The following is a 12898-nucleotide window of genomic DNA, read 5'->3' as shown; positions in this document are numbered from 1 at the left end:
ACAAGTTTTCCCAGGAGAAAAAGGGGAAGATATGGCAAGTGATCGAAAGGTTACATTTTGGTATTTTTCAAAACATAGCTTTATGCCGGTTTGCATTTCACTGTAATTTTAGGCTCTATAAATTAAAACATAAGATCCCAGAGATGTCAGAATGAAACATTTGGATTATTTTTCCATCAAGGTTTTAACTTTCGATCCTAAGTCCTGACATGGTTAAGAAAAGGTTAGAGGACAGGAAAAACAATTCCATATCCAACTCTGTTGCTGAGGTTCTTGGAGGGAGAAACTCGTGACACGTGGCTGCTTTATATACAGACAGCCTGTGACACAGAGGTGGTAGAGAAGTGAGAGCGTGGTAGGGAGAGCTGCTTTTAGACTGTGGCAGAAATACTGATGCACACATATGGTACAGAAATATCACCAAATGAAGGAATGATGTACCAGTAATTGTGCAAGACAAAAGGATGCTCAAAAGAATCCTCATTGTGCACGGTTCACAATGTGAAGCTGGTTTCCTTTTTTGCTGCTGTGGCAGTTCCACTGACTGACAGGTTTTCAGATCTAATACGGCTATTTTAGCCAGGTGACCCTGGATTAGATCTGTGCCTTTTGAATGCTTCACAAATAATCACATTACAGTATGCAGGATTGAGCAGCTGTTCTTTTCTAGTGCACGCCAAATTTGGTATTGATTTTTTGTATTTATATAATTAGATGTGGAACAGTCACTTTTGCAAAATTAGACTTGTGCTAGTACCAAATGAGTCCTGGCTTTAAATGCCTTTCATTTTTTCTGTGGTGTGTATTTGACAGAACTTCTTCAGTCAGCATGAATGGATTGTTTTGCAGTATGATAATGCAGTGGTTAGTTAAGCAGCACCTGTTGGGAATGAGATCTCCTCCTCTGTGGTGGTCTGGCAGTTGAAGTTGCAGCTCCTTGGGTTTCTCACTACAGAATTTACCTGTTCACATGTCTGTGGACCCTATGTTGTGTGAGAATGGCATGCTAGAATGCTGCCTCCAGTCAGGTAGCCCAGAACTGCATTCTGCTTTTGGCTAGGGCCATTGGCAGGAGCTTAATTTTTATCCTTGTTTGCATCACTTAAAAAGCTTTGGATTATATTCAGCTGTGTCTCAGGGGAAGGTCAGAAATGTAACTGCAGGCAGGTTACACGCCTGATATAAGTAGTTTTGGCACAGTCCTGTGGAGGAGGCCGTGGAGCACTTACCTCTTGCTGACGATAAGGGCTCTTTAAACCAAGGCAGCTGACTGCACGGAAGCAGATGGTAAACAGGCACATGAACTTTTCCACCAACAGAGCTGTAGAGTTGCAACAAGCAGCCCCAGGGCAGGAATATCTGATAGTGACACTGCTGTTTCTGTAGTGAACATCTAACCACAGCCCCAAACTAAATCCAGATGGAGCTAGTGATATCTGCCTCTAATTTCAACAAATGTTGAATTCACTCAAGTTAGCTGAGCGAGCTGTCAGCTCGTGTCAGTCATTCCAGCGCCCTGCAGAGCGGAGCTCGCTCTCGAGGTAGCTGAAAAACTCTCCGACAAACCATTTTTCTTTTGGAAAAGAAAGATTGCTAAAACAGTAAATATTCCATGGCAATGGGTTGATTTTAATTTGTTTTATTTTGTTAGAATGCAAGTTGTGGATTTGAAATGGCCTGAGCCAAACGGCGTACAAGCAGGCTTAGTAGCTTAGTGGGGAAACCGTTCTGGCTGAGCCAAACATTCATTAGGCTGAATCCTCAATTTAATTTGCGGGGTACTGACAAGCCACTCAGCCTCATCATGCTGTCAGCTTGCCTGTGGACTGGGACGAGTCCAGAGACGGTTAGGGAACACTGACCTCCAAAGGTGTTAAGCAGGCAGGTCTGCGTCCTGGGCTCCTGCGAGGATTGCAGGAGGTGAAAACGTTGTATTGTGCAAGATGAGGGAGCTTGCTTTGGAACGGTTCTGGGGTTTTTGAGTTATCATGGGTTTTTACACCATCAGAATTAAACAAAAGTAACATCTTGCGATGTGATGAGCATGAACTGTGAAGTGTCGTCATAGTTGTAGGGGTGTGACTGTGCTGGGATGTAGGAGACCGTAACTCGGCTCTGCTGTGCCCTGTGTTACTGTGTCACATCATGGGGGGTTTGCTCTTCCTTGGGGTGGTCCCTGGCTGTAAGGTAATCAGAGAAATCAAAGAAAAGTCCAGCACAAATAGTGCCTGCTCGTGGCTGGGGCCTCTGGATGTTTCCAAACAGATCATAATCTCTCGGGGTAGGTTTAGTAAACCCTCTTTAAAATCATTCCCTGCTTTTTCTGAAGGAGCATCTGCAGGATCCTAAACTTCTCAGGCGTTCACAGTTTTCAGACAAGTGCTTAATTTTTGCAGTCTGCAGATCAGTGGCCACTAAATTACATTCAGACCTTGGAAAATAGGTTGGAGTGTTGGGCACTGAGAAGTTCCCCGGGGTGTTAGGTGAACAAAAATGGAGAAATGTTTCTGTTTAACACACACGCTCCCAACTTGGGGCTGTATGTCTTAATGTGTTTTATTTTGGGGTAAATGGTGCCAGATTGATTTTCTGTCAAATATCATTAACCTATACCTACGAGAGGCCTGCTCTGCTGTCCAGCCTGAACAGCTGGGGTTGTCGGGAGGTTTTCTTTCTCCTAAGTGGAAAATGCGTGGGTCGGTGCCCACCGACTCCTTCCATCGTGCTTGGCATGGCTGGTCCTCGCTTCAGCCAGCTCTTTTCATGTGAAAACACCTGGAGAACCCTGGAACATGAAAGCTCTTTCAAATCCACATGTATAAGAGGAAATTTGAACTTTAAGAGAGGCAAATTTTCCCCCAGACCTTTCAGAATTGTCCAAATTCTGCTCCCACTGAAGCGAACGAGGGTCTTTCTTCAGCGGGAGCAGGGCTGGGCACACCAAAATGCTGTGGCAAATTCTACCTCAGGCATGTTTGAACCGGGAGTGTGCATATACAATAATAATATCACAAAATGGCTGAAAAATACAGCTATACTGAATCTGCGCAGATGGCCTGCTCTGACATTTGCTGGAGCTGTGACTGATTTTTTTTTTTTTTTTTTTTTCTCCTTTCCAATGGCATATGTGCCAAAACATCCCACCACACAGAAGTCAGCAGTCTGCAGTGAGTCACTAATCCGCTTGTATGCAAAAATGAGCAACAGGCATAGTCATTATTTCTGCCCTGTGCTCACTTACACACTTAAGCACTTAAGCTTTCGTTTTGGGAAGGCAAGGAGAGGAATGCATAGTGTGCTTTTATTTGGGAAAGGGATTGTCTAAAATTTTTTTTTTGGTCTGTGGCCTCTAGGACTAGAAATAAAGCATCAGCTTAGAACGGATGCTTCTTCGTGGCATTCCTCTCGGTCTTAGCTTGGGGGGGGTGGGGGTTGGTTTTGCTCAATTCAAAGCATTCACATGCCTGGAGATCGCATGCTGTAATGTTCCAAAGATCATGACCTAAAAATACAGTGTCTGCCCCCCAAGAGATGCAGAAATGCACAGACAGATCTGTTTGTCCTGGATCAGATTCAAGCGTTCTCTCTTTGATCAGGCCCTTTAAAATAGGCAGTTTGGAGAGCAGAGGGGGCATGTGCCTAGAAATGTGGAAGAAATGCAGTTACGGTTCGTTATTTATGGTGGGTTTGTTTTCTTGCCTGCTGCTTCCCCAAGCAGCTGCCGCTGGCCATAGCAAGGATTCCCAGGAGGAAATCCCACCGCCCTCCGTGAGCACAATGGGCAAGCCAGGGATTAGCAGGTGGTTAAATCCTATGGCAGCTGCTGAAGTGCCAGGGAGAGGGAGAGCCATGTAGAACATTTCCAGTAGAGACCTATGAGCAGGAGAAAAGGACTTTATGCTTGCGGCTGGCTGTGTAACAATACCAAGTAAACTAACATGAAAAGGTTTTTTTCCAGCTCTTTATAGGAGGTCACATCCAGGGTCCCCTGCAAGCCTTTTAGGTTAGTTAGTTAGTTTTTTCAGTCACTGATTTTCTCTGGATTGAACGTGAACAAGCGGCGTTTGTTTAAGGCGTTGGAGCAGTTGCCTGCTGTCCCCAGCCAGCCTTCCCGTAAACTCCTGCCAGGGTGGGAGAGCCTGAGCTGTGCCCCTGGGGCACGGGCTAGTGGCAGCCTGGACCAGGGATGTTAGCTCAGTCCCAGCCAAAACCAGCCTGTGGCCTCAGGAATGGCCCCTTGTTCACCCTGCCCTACCTCCAGGTGTCCTGCCCGGTCCAGACTATATTTTGCCTTCTCCATATTGGTTTAGTTCAGTTAATTGCTATTAAAAGAAAAGCTCTGCTTTTCATACCTGAATATGCCATGCAAAGATGCTGTGTTTGGCAGCTCCTTGGCTTAGACCTTCATCTAAAGGCAGGATGGGATGTGGCCACTTCCAGAGACCCACCAGACAGTCTGTTCAGTGATTACTAGACAATTTGTACGTGTAAGCGTGATTGTAATTTGGCTTTTCACAGGGACAGTGAGCATATCCTCTAGCTCACGCTCAGCAGTTGGGGCAGGGACTGTGGATGACATTTCTTATGGAATCAGAAGTTACATCCTCAGGGCCGAGTGACATGGTGACCTATTGAGCTCTTAGCCCATCTTCCCTTTCTCTGCATTTGTGGCCAGAGGGCATTCAGGTGTCAACGGGCACCGTCTCACAGCAGTGACAGCTAGACGGGAAGGAAGCTGGAAGTTTCCTTGTGAAAAGGCAGCTTCTCTTTTGATCCTACTGAAGTCAATGTCCTGTGATTTTCCATTTGGGATCAAAATTGTACATGCAAGTGGCATGTGCCCCGGAGTACCCTACATGTTGCAGCTACAAGCTTATGACAAATGTGCCTTGGATGGTAGAGAAGAGATGAAAGACACGGGTTTCCTTCTACATGCAGTGCTTGTCATCTTTTTTGTGAGTTTTTCAGCTCAGCTGTTCTGCTAAGGGTTGGCTGGCAGCCTGTGATACTGATTGATAAAGTCTATAGGGTGCTGGTCGAGCTGTAGAAATGGAGACTTCTGTGCTACTGTGTAACCTGTCGGTTATCCCAAACACCTGCAAAAAATCACTGATTTGTTAATTAAAAAAAAAAAAAAGTTGTAAGACTCATCTAGTTATGTACCTCTCTCTTCTTGTGGAACTGTTGTGGGAAGGCTTGTCTCTCTTGATGTGGATGAAGTGTTTGACCTTAGTCTTCAGGAAAGCTCAGTTTTTTCACTTATGCTTTCCCTTAACCGGCCTGAGCTTTTTCATTCCTTGTTTTGCATTTTTCTTGCACTGACACTAGACTGCTTATCCAACTCTGCGATACTCGTGAAGCTATTGTAAAATTTGCAGAATGACATTTGAATCAGTTTGAGTGAATGTAGCCCCTTCTGTTGGACTCTCCGATATTTGCTGTACGAGTTCTAGTGAAGCAATTCAGAGTCAAGACAATTTTGCCTAAGGTGGTGTCTTGCTTGGACTTCAGTTGGTTTGTTGTTTGACTTCTAGATTATTAATGTTTTCCCAGAGTTTTGATTTCTTCAGTAGTAAAAACTAAGCATCAGTGAGTCACAAAACCAACATGTACAAAACCCTAGGGTTTCCGTGCCTGATTCTGGCTGCATTTTAGCTTTCTCTCAGTAATTTTCACTATTCTAACAGCCTTGTGTCTCTGAAATGGTTTTCACCTTGTAAGACTAGGTCCTTCTTCCATGCGCTGCACGCTTTTCTCCTTCGCCTGCATATAGTCAGCGATGGCCAAGGGCAGTTGTGTGATCGCGTGTCACTACACAGTTCTGGTTGTGTCTCTCAGTAGCCGACGTGTGTGTCTGGTTCCTCTTAAGGATGAGGAGGAGCGGAGGAGGCTGGTATTCGTGGTGGGTAGAATTCTGTTCCGAGTCAGCCGCAGATGGGACGGACACCCTCTTGTTAGGCTATAAGCCGCCTCGTCACCTGCAGGGCATTTCATTTTTTCAAACATTTTTTCATGTTTGGGCCAGTCTGTTCTGAGCTAGCCTGAAGATTTGCTTGCCTGCTATGTCTTTGGAGATAGGATTTTGAAGTGCAGTTTCTGAAAAGTAACTCCATAGAAACAACGTTGCAGTGTAGAGGTTATGCCTGAGCTGTATCTGTGGTCTGGTATGTCTGTGTTGCTGTTGTACCGCTGTTTACTCCGTTAGTGAGACAAAGGATAGCCGGTTGATGACCTCTACTAGTGGCATACTTTGTGGTCCGATGTCACATAAGATGTCTTCTGACTACTAGTAGTAAAGAGTCTGCTATCAAAGTAGGAAAGACACTACAAGCTGGGCATAACTTCACCTTCGTCTCCCTGGAGCTTTTACTTCTGCAGTTAGTATAAATTCATTCCTGGTCACCAAAAAGGCAAAGGTAGCTGCCATCCTGTGCAGGGCTGGCCCTGCCTGGTAGGTAGGTCCCCACCCTGTCACTTGCTTGCTCTCCCCCGGTGGGATGAGGAAGAGGACTGGAAGGGAAAAAGGGAAAAAACCTCATGGGCCAAGGTAAAGACTGTTTCATGAGAGAAGGAAGGGACGACACGCACACAAGTGATGTGAAAGCACTCACCACCACCGAATTCACACCCAGCATGAGCAATGAGTCCTTTGCAAAATACTCTCCCCCCAGTTATATTGCTGAGCATGACATTACGTGGTATGAAGTACCTCTTGATCAGTGTGGGCCAGCTGTTCAGCTACGTGTTTGTGTCCCCAACCTCTTGCACACCCTCAGCCTACTGGCTGGGGTGGCAGAGGAGGAGAGATGACGATGCTGTGAACACTGTTCAGCAGTAACGGCGACATTGGTGTGTCACCAGCACTGTTCTGGTCACTGCTCTAGAACACAGCACCATCCAGGCTGCTGGGAGGAAAGTTTATTCCATTCCAGCCAAACCCAGCACCTGTTGCAAAAGAGAGCATATCTTTAAACAACCAAGCAAAGCCTTGTTGTGCTCTATGGCTAAGCTTTCCTAAGGTCACGATTCTCCAAAATGCTTTGTATGCACTTAAGCCCTGGGAGCTGGTGGGTTGAAGTACAGCCTGCTGAAAGCCTCCAGAGCCCCTTCTGGCAGGGGGGTCAGGCTTTGTGCTTCCCCATGAAATGCCACCCTGTGTTAGTGGAAGGGGAGGTTAATATAGTACGAACTGTGACTGTTGTACTCTTTTTAAAACTGCTGATTAAAAGTGTGTATTATTAATGTTGTCTGTAGGTTCATGCCAGTCTCAGAAAAAGAACTTATTCCACAAAATTGTCAGCAAATATAAGCACAGAAAGGAGAAGCTTAATGTTCCGGACACAGGTACTGGTGCATTACTTAGTTAAGGTTTTGGGCCGCCTTCTCTCTCAAATCAGTCTCGGGGAAATGCTTCTAGACAGAGACTACTCAGCTCTCTAGTCTGTGGTTGCTTTGGTCCCTTATTTCCCTGTCTGCTTTGATTCCATTAGCTCCTGGCTCCAGTTGATCATATTACCATATTTAAGTATGATGCTGGTTTTTTTTTAATTGGCATCTCCCTTAATTACAGTTTCCCTGCTCCAGACGCCATGCAGCAGAGCTGACAAAGCAAGGGCAGTTCTGCAGTTAGCCCTGAACTCTTTCATCCTCCACAGCTCTCATAGCTCTTTAATCCTTTGGTTGCTCATACCTTCATCCCTTCTGTATCAGAGACCGTGTTAGTTATCCCTTTGCCAGAGAGTTATCCCTGTCCCTGTCTCCTCTCCTTGTGATTTCCCACCGCGTAGAACTTTGCAGATTGCAGCCGATCAAGATGCAAGAGCTTGTTTCTGCACCAGATCTCAGAAATACTAATGTAAACCAACCCTCGCTCTGCAGAAATTGTAACCAGCTGGCTGCTTGCCTCAGATTGAAGACAGCTGACAGTTTTTTAAGTTACGTGCTGAATGGACTTGCTCTGCCCGCTGTCCTGCTGGTAGCTTTCCAGAGACTTTTCTTGTTGCAGTACTGTGGTCCTGCATACCTACATGTTCACAGCTCTGGGGGGCATTTTCAAGTGTACAGTATGTATGTGTTTATAGCTTAACCTGCTTCCCTGGGGCCCCCCCCGTCTTTGTTTTGTTGGGGTTTTTTTGGCTTGTATTCACGCTGTCCACACTATCCAAATGATTCCCAAGCTGTTCCTTAGTCCTTCCACAGTGGAGCTGTCTTCCACATCATCCCTGTGGTGTAGAAGAGCCCCTCTGGTTCTGCTTACTGGGTAGCTCCATGCATTTCTTCCTTTTATTTTTTTTTCCCCCTATCCATACCTGTCTCTAAGATAATAAATGGCTATCCCCGTGGCCAGTTCCCCCAGCTGCCTTTATGCTTAATGTCTTCCCCCAAGGCTTGGCCATGTTATTTCCCCTCCTTTCCTGATGCTGTGTTTTCTGTCCTCTGTGGTGCACATGCACTGTTTTCCCACACAGTCTCTGCCATCTCTGCTGCATTCACTGGTGCAAATACTTTGAAATCACTTGCTCTGTTTCGTTGTATTTGTACAACAAACATGTTGTGGGAGTCGCTTGTGAGAAGTAACTATCTTGCTTCCATGCTGGTGTGAAAAAGGCATCGTACATTAACATAGCTTTCATTGGGTGCCATTCAGATTCTTTTTCCTGAATTATTAATAGACTGTGTAGACAAATTACCAAGAAAAATGGGTGTTTAAATTCTCCTGTGGGGAAAAGAAACAGAAAGTGTTTAAGACACAATAGAGTAAAAAAATGTAAATATCTTAAAATCTGCAGATTTAAAATGTGGCTAAACAAAACATCAAAACCTCCATTGGATTAAAAGAAACCAGCCTGTTTTGATATGAAGTGTGCACTATGATCAAAGATTCCAGCCTGGCAAGTGTTGAGTACCCTGGCCTTGTTCCAGCACAACAGAGGCATGTCCTTGGAAGTTAAGCATGTGAATAATGTCATCGTGTCTAAACATTTAAGCTGTGGCTGTGCATTTGCTGGAGTAGGGCCAGTTTGCCCAGTTCCTCCCAAGACTAAAGCAACAACTCGAGGAACTTACCAGTCTTAAGCAGCCCACGTAGAAGTCATCAAAGGAAAGACAGTGGATAAATGTATTGGTGGGGGACTGCGTTTTCTCTGAGATACAAAAGGGGAAAAAAATCTGGGGTCTTGCCTGCTTTTAAGTGCCCCATGTAGTGACACTGAAAGCCAAGTGTTGCTCAGCGAAGTGCAGCGCGGGTATGGCCTTGGCCGGCAGCACGCAGCCTCGCCAGCATGTGCTGCCTGCTTAACTTCATCCTTGCGTGACTTCTGAGGCAGCAGGGCCCGGAACACTTTGACCCCACTGTCTTATATACTGCAATATTCAAGCTGAGAATCCTAGCATCTTCATTGCAATTCCAGTATACAAGGATTTAGTGAATCAAACAGCAAATGAAGATTTCAACTCCTTTTTGTGGTGAGTCTATACTCGTGGTGAGTCAAAAGTCTATAATGTGTGGGGTTTGGATTTTATGGAGTTAACTTCGCTGGAGGAACAGCTCGAATTTTTTACAGCTGGAGAGGAGACACTTGGAAGCCTTGCTGTCAGCAGAGGTCATGCTGAATTCCTGTGTTGTAGACTTGAAACGTGTGTGTGTGTGCCTGTGTGCATCTGTGTTTTGAACGAAGAAAATTAAGTGCAGTAAAGGCAGATTTTGACGTGACTGGATCATACTGTCTGGGTGTGGTGTGAGTATCTGAGTGAATTTTGACTCTGCTTGATAACATCATCCATAGCATCACCAGTGCGAATCACTGTAGCACGAATTTGTGGGTATTTATAGAGAGATGGAGCCCAGTAAAATACCAGCGGGCATGCCACAGCCCTCATTGCTCCTAGCAGAGTGCAGCCAGTAATGCAGCTGAGTCTGTTAGAGAGATGTCACCTCCTTAGGAAGGCTGACAGAAGTACAGTTGGACCCATCCCTGTTTGGGGAGGTTCAGCACCACTCGGCTGAGAGATTTATTTTCTGCCACATCGTCAAGGCTTCCTGGTGGGAAGTGATACTTCAAATAACCAGGGGGAGGTCACAACCGTGGGCTCCTTGCAGGTACATCTAGTGAGCTGTGCTGAGGGCTTTGGCGTGGTGTGTGTCGCGACCAGATGCGATGCTGGCCTTCGCAGCAGAAGGGGAGAAGACAAGCTGAACATGTGTGCTGGCCTCGGTGCGGGCTGCCGCGTGGAGGAGCCCCATGGCTGGCAGAGCTAACTGCCTGCTGCTGATCCTCCGTCAGCTCTCCCACCTGCACATCAGGCTGTACAGCCTTAGCACATATGTTTGAGAAAGCACAGAAAGCACAGAAAATTAGCAGAATGACCTTTTTCTTTTTTTTTCCCCTCTCTTCTTTTTTTTCTGCTGAGAAAGCCCTGCTGTGTGGAGCCTGCAGCCTGGAGGGAGCCAGCTCTGCGCCGCTCTGCCTTTGGCACGTGTCCAGGCTGGAAGGGCGCTGGGTCAGCACGGGCTCATGCAGCAGGGCTTCCCATCCAGGCAGCTGTTCCATACACCTGGCTTGACCATCTGCTGCTTTGTCAGCTGGTGTCTCTCGGCGTGGTAGTCCCCAGCCCTTGCAGCAGCACACCGTTGGCAGAAGAGCTGGAATTTCCACCAGGGTGTAGGTCAGAGCGTGCTTGACATCAGTTCCTTGGTGAAGCAGTTCCCCAGGCACTGGTGACTTGAACCTTTGCTCTGCCTTGCTAGGCTTCCCCTTTTTAACTTTTTAAAGACCATTAAGGCATTAAGCCCACCTTCCTTCTTGGCACCAGCATGCTTAGCCCCGCAGAGCATTCATTCTCCACAACGTGTGGCCTAACTTCTGCAGCGCTCTCCTGTAACAGATAGGCATTGCTGAAGAAATGCTTGTAAATCTGTCTTGCTGGGGTTCAGTCTGAAGAGCTTGTCTTCTTCTGTGGGTGCCGAGTGGGTCCAATTGACTTTATTTTTCTTGTTTGTGAAGATGGGGGGCAACAAGACTCCGTGCCCTCCATGTGCCTGCAGAACAGGGGTAACTGGCCATGCTAACCTGTAATGAATCTAGCTCAGGAAACCATCTGACACAGAGCTCTAGATGTTTTTCTCTCCAAGTCCTTTTTGTCACTGTGGTGTAAGCATGCCAGAAGGCCCGCACCTTCATACCGTGCTCGGCTCTGCGTGCAGAAGTAGCCCAGTGGTTCTACACGTGCTGCCGTTGCGCAGTGAGTACTGACCGTGTAAGTACCTGCTGGCAGGACTGCACCCTAGGAGCTGAGCCGCTTGGCATTTCTGGGCAGCATTCCCTTGGAAATGAGCTGAGCTCTGCACAGGACAGCTCTTTGACACTGGACTGTGTGGGAACAGAAGGGATGTGGAATGGATTAAAGAAATTATTAAAGAAAAATACAGGGAATAAAACTTGTTCAGCTCTGTCCTTGTGGCACAGCAAACCAAGGGCTGGTTTGGAGCACCTGTACGGCTGTACCTCTGTCAGCTGAAGCAGTGGGGTGCTCCTTCCCCGTGCAGGAGGACACCTGCGGTAGCTACATAGTTGTTGAAGCACAGACTCCGTTCTCCTCTGGAGTCCAGGGTGAAGGGTCCTGCGAGTGAAGCCTCTCTGTGGTTTCCTCCAGGTCAGGTTTTGTGGGTTTGTGCCTGCTTGAATAACGGTCTGTAAAGAAGTCAGTGAAATGTGTTCTTATCCCAGCGTCCGCTAAGGCTGCTGGAGAACAAAAAAGAAGCTCTTCCCTTCAACACCCACCCTCCGCCCACACACCCACCCGCAAAAATACTCATGCATTATTCACCTTTAATCCTTCCTTCTTCAAAACTGTATGGCAGCAATCTTACAAAGTGATAAAAAGCTTACTTTGGAGTTAGAGAAGGGGGGGGGAAAAGTGGAGGACTCTCAAGTCTCATTTCAAGGACTGAAAAACCTTAGAACATGGAGACGGAAGATACTTGCTGCATCCCAAGTTTGTCAGCCACCTTCTGCTATTTCTTCGTCAGACACGCCAACATCGTGTACTCCTTCTTATGTCTTCAGTAACTATTGCCTCTTTTTATTTTACCTCTCAAAGTTTTTTCTTCCTTTTAATTTTTTCAGCTTTTTGGCGTGTAGACTATGAGAAAAAAACAAATGTGAAAGGGAACCGTTTACGTATTGACCGATCCAGTTAATTTCTAGTGACCTGACATGGCTTGAAATACACAACACACCTAATTAAAAGCATACCAAATCAGGTTGCTTTCTATTATATGTTGTTTATTGTTTGAAAGCATGTCTCTGTGTTTTTCTTAAGTGTGAGGAAAAAACCAAAAAAGAGTTGTATTACTAAGGTTAAAGCCATTATAAACTCAATCAGACTAGAATTAAACAGTGCTGTCAAAGTACTGTCTCATTAGAGCAAATCCTCGAATCAGAATGAACAAATGGCATTGGACTGCAACCAAACCACTACATTAATACATAATCAACGCTTATGAATTCCCAAATAAGAAATCTGGAGAGAAAGCTGCCCATTTAAGTATGCATTCCAATTAAGATTTTGGCCCCAGTCAGTGCAGTGAGCTTGTCTGAACCTCTTCCTATTAGCCCAGTTGAGTTACTTGAAAGTCACATGTGCAGTCATCAGTGCTTCTGCTGAGCGTTGCAGTGTTGTGGGGAAGATCTTTGCTTGTGATTTCTCTTGCTCTCCGTAAAGAAAATGAGTTTTACAGCATCACTCTGCTCTGGAAAGGTTAGCAGCTGTAGCTAAGCACTGAGAAAAGCTAATTGGAGCTGGGTGCTTTTTTCCAAAATAAAAGAGCATGCACACGTTCAACAATGTTTTAAACAAGAGAAGGTATGAAAGTGAGTTAAGAACATAAGCAAATTAG

At 46.0% G+C, this 12898-nt stretch overlaps 1 protein-coding gene across 17 annotated transcripts in view; it reads left to right on the top strand.

Annotated features, from left to right (window-relative positions):
- BBX (BBX high mobility group box domain containing) overlaps window positions 1-12898 on the top strand; it is a 145779-nt gene that overhangs the window by 119034 nt on the left and 13847 nt on the right. For 14 of the 17 annotated variants that reach the window (XM_037378245.1, XM_037378249.1, XM_037378242.1 and 11 more), the window contains one exon: window positions 7255-7344. The exons of the other annotated variants lie outside the window; for them this stretch is intronic. In XM_037378245.1, coding sequence (XP_037234142.1) covers window positions 7255-7344 — 90 coding nt within the window. The remainder of the gene's footprint in view (window positions 1-7254; window positions 7345-12898) is intronic. 17 annotated transcript variants of the gene reach the window in all.

This window comes from Falco rusticolus, chromosome 2, assembly GCF_015220075.1.
Source record: "Falco rusticolus isolate bFalRus1 chromosome 2, bFalRus1.pri, whole genome shotgun sequence".
Classification (NCBI taxonomy): domain Eukaryota; kingdom Metazoa; phylum Chordata; class Aves; order Falconiformes; family Falconidae; genus Falco; species Falco rusticolus.
Note: the sequence above shows the minus strand (reverse complement) of the source record. Positions and strands in the feature narration are given on the sequence as shown.